The sequence below is a fragment of the Sinocyclocheilus rhinocerous genome, unplaced genomic scaffold (assembly GCF_001515625.1).
Source record: "Sinocyclocheilus rhinocerous isolate Xijiao unplaced genomic scaffold, SAMN03320098_v1.1 scaffold98, whole genome shotgun sequence".
Taxonomy (NCBI): Eukaryota; Metazoa; Chordata; class Actinopteri; order Cypriniformes; family Cyprinidae; genus Sinocyclocheilus; species Sinocyclocheilus rhinocerous.
Window position 1 is genome coordinate 291,392 of NW_015666167.1, and position 3,803 is coordinate 295,194.

At 39.5% G+C, this 3,803-nt stretch overlaps 1 protein-coding gene across 1 annotated transcript in view; it reads right to left on the reverse strand.

Annotated features, from left to right (window-relative positions):
- Window positions 1-420: 420 nt before the first annotated feature.
- Window positions 421-3,803, reverse strand: part of nme7 (NME/NM23 family member 7) — a 38,392-nt gene continuing 35,009 nt past the window's right edge. The window contains exons 11-12 of the mRNA XM_016543027.1: window positions 2,815-2,922; window positions 421-835 (exon numbers count right to left, since the gene is read on the reverse strand). Of these exons, the coding sequence (XP_016398513.1) occupies window positions 803-835; window positions 2,815-2,922 (141 nt within the window). The 3' untranslated portion in view covers window positions 421-802. The remainder of the gene's footprint in view (window positions 836-2,814; window positions 2,923-3,803) is intronic.

Consider the following 3,803-nt stretch of genomic DNA (forward strand, 5'->3'; position numbering starts at 1 on the left):
TGTTGTTTTATATGAGAAAGCCTTAGCGGTCCAAGGTGTGTGTGTGTGTGTGTGTGTGTGTGTGTGAGAGAGAGAGAGAGTTTGAGTGTGAATGTATGAGAGCGAGTTTGAGTGTGAAAATACTGGCATGGTACGCTTTGAACTCCCCAGGTCTGTGTGTGTGTGTGTATAAGTGACTGCACTCCGTTCAAACCTTTCTTTCCATCTTTTCCATTGATTGTGGGGAATATGTTTTTACATCACCTTTTGACTTTTTCTTTGAACTCTTGCAATTTGGGAAACTGGGGCTAATTACAATTCTGTGTAAGGCTTTTATTTTCCTTTACTATTAAGTGTAGAACTGTGTCTAGTCTGGAGGACTGAAGTGGCCAGTGATCACCATGGCAACTCAGTGCATTTAATATTTTTTGTTTTGTTTTGTTCTGGAGACATCACACGACATGGTGTTACTTTCTAATGAATGTTTTAGCCATTTTCATGGTGGAAGAATTTTATATTTATGCAGTTGTACAATTTATTTCAGCAGGAGAAAGTATAATGTATGAATCCAAAAACCAAAGTCACTGGTCAAAGGTTGCAAACCTATCAGATGCAAAGCAGTACCCCATGTAATAGGATATTTTGTTTTGTTGTTTAAAGTTCTTAAAAGTCAGAACACTTGTCAAGAGTTGCATTTGCTCTTGTAATGTTATTTAAATCTGGGTAAGACCTAAGAAGAAATAAATGGACAGACAACTGAGGTATTGTCTTTCAAGTGGTCTTTATTTAAATAACTGCTGGCAAGATGTTTCACACGGTTGCTTCACCCATCTAAAATCTTAAAGAAATACTGGACCTGAAAAACAGAAATTCCCACAATTCATTCCAAGCTTCCATAAGGACACTGACAAAAGATCAAAACCAAGACAAAAATACACACTATAAATGCACTATGTACTATCTGATGTATGAATTTGTCATCCAATTGTCCAACATGGGAGTCCTTTAAGGAAACCCGTGGCAGTTGAAGAACACTACACAATGTTTTGTGCAGAATTTTGCCCTGATTTGTAATCTGTATAGACACTAGTTTTCAAAAGTCGAAGCTAGTCTGCTGACTTTAAGCTGTCGGAATTGATAGATTTCAGACAAAATCCTTGTGTATAATGGACAATTTTTTTTAAGCTTCACACTATGATTCCATCCAGTCGCAGGATATAGAACATCATAATTTCATATTTTGAACTGATTTTAGAAAACATGGTTTTTATTTATCATTTTCATTCCCAGCAACAAGACAAATGTTTCTGTGTTACCTGAAAGTCTGGTAGACATTTGTGTATGATACCTAGTTTTAATCTGTAAGCAAATCTGTGCAGATTTTAAAAGTCATGTAGTGCATCCCAGCTTTAAAGGGATAGTGCACCCAAAAATGAAAATTCTGTCATTAATTACTCACCCTCATGTCGTTCCAAACCCCTAAGACCTTCGTTCATCTTCGGAACACAAATTAAGATATTTTTGATGAAATCTAAGAGTTTTTTGACCCTCCATAGAGAGCAATGCAACTGAAATGTTCCCAGGTCCAGAAACATAGTAAGGCCATCATTAAAATAGTCCATGTCACATCAGTAGTTCAACCGTAATTTTACAAAGCTACGAGAATAATTTTTGTGCGCAAAGAAAACAAAAATAACGACTTTATTCAACAATTCTTCTCCAAGTGACCGTCTTCCGCCATTATTGAAAGTACCACGACACATGCGCATGCATTCCTCTGCTCGTAAACAAGGCTCAGCGCATGTGTCGTGGTACTCTCGATAATGGCGGAGAATGGGACGAGGAGGAGAAGAATTGTTGAATAAAGTCGTTACTTTTGTTTTCTGTGCGCACAAAAAGTATTCTCGTAGCTTTGTAAAATTACGGTTGAATCACGTGGACCGTTTTAACGATGTCCTTACTACCTTTCTGGGCCTGGGAACATTTCAGTTGCATTGCTCTCTATGGAGGGTCAAAAAGCTCTCGGATTTCATCAAAAATATCTTAACTTGTGTTCTGAAGATGAACGAAGGTCTTACGGGTTTGGAACGACATGAGGGTAAGTGATTAATGACAGAATTTTCATTTTTGGGTGAACTAACCTTTCAAGTGCATTAAGAGTCCAATATTTCACACTTAGTTTTTTTCTACTCACACATATTTATACAGAAATGGCATAGAATACTGCACAAGTATGTGAATTGGGACACACCTTATGAGAGTGTTTAATAAATTACAATGTCTTACATAAAAATTTAAAAAAACCCTGTGTTAATTTGAGAAGCACTTTTAGCACTTCATCAGGCCTGAGCATCAGCTCACCACCAGCTTGTTTTACTTTCAAAAAATTGACTTTCCCTGAATTGTGCCCGTTACGGCAGCCGGTGTCTGTGCTGGGCCTCTGTGAGGCCTGAGCTCTTGGAATGTCATGGCCGAGTCGGTCAGCAGGCAAATGATTAACAAGGGGGCATTTGTGCTAGGAGGTTGGACAGATCAGGAGTTGTGCACAACAATGACGTCCACCGGGCCAAACCCACTCCTTGGCATAACAATGGCTTATTTTTCCCCCTTCTTCCAAACCGACTCTACCCGCCTGCTTTCCTTCCTGTGAGCCGGGCTGTGGGTCTGCCTCGGCCCACTGCGGACAGTCATGAGACGTGGATGCCATTTTGTTCTGGGCTTCATAAGCATTTGTGGAATCCAGAAATATTTCAAACTTCCTCAAAATGAGACTGAATACAAAACGTGACTGTGTGGCCCTTGCATAACATTTGAATGATATTTGCTTGAGCTCACCTCCAGAATCCCATCTTCCGGTAGGTCGGTGCAGTGAATGGCATTCTGCACTTTGTTTTTGCCGTAGAGCGCTCGTAAAGTGGCGGGCCGAAGGTGGCGTGCAATTTCCTGTGTGGAAACAGAACATGTAACGTGATGACATCTCTGTGATGGGTTACAGTAAGAACAATGGAGCATATGCTTTGAACAGGGTTTCCTTGGTAGAACAATTGGATAAAAGCACAGGTGACGAGGCATGTGCTGTGATGGTTACTCATGCTCAACGCTGCTGCGAGATCACATAATGTCACATTCTATCCAGGGAATCAGGTTACTCACACATGCTTGTTCACATTACTGCAAACATCAGCTTCCTAAACAGTCCTCTTTGAGTCACTTGGGAGTCACACAAAAACCTTTCAGCTTAAACTCAAACTTAAAGGGATAGTTCACCCCAAAATGAAAAGTTTAACATCATCAACTCACCTGTATGAGTTTCTTTCTTATATTGAACATAAAAGAAGATATTTTGAAGAATGCTGGTAATCAAACAGTTGACGATCCCCATTGACTTCCATAGTGTTTCTTTCCCTACTATGGAAGTCAATAGGGACCAACAAATGTTTGGTTCTTCGAAATTCTTCAAAATATATTCTTTTGTGTTCAGGTTGTTCCAAAACTGTATGAGTTTCTTTCTTCGTTGAGTACAAAAGATTATGTTTTTAAAGGGGTCATATGATGCGATTTCAATTTTTCCTTTCTCTTTGGAGTGTTACAAGCTCTTGGTGCATAAAGAAGATCTGTAAAGTTGCAAAGACTAAAGTCTCAAATCCAAAGAGATATTCTTTATAAAAGTTAAGAGTCAACCACGCCTACCTAAAACGGCTCGTTCTAACACACCCCACATGTCTACGTCACGATGTGCGAAGATTTGCATAACACCGCCGAAATGTTCACGCAAAGAAAGAAGGCATAACTTTTATTCTCGCTGTAGTATTGTTGCCGCCACC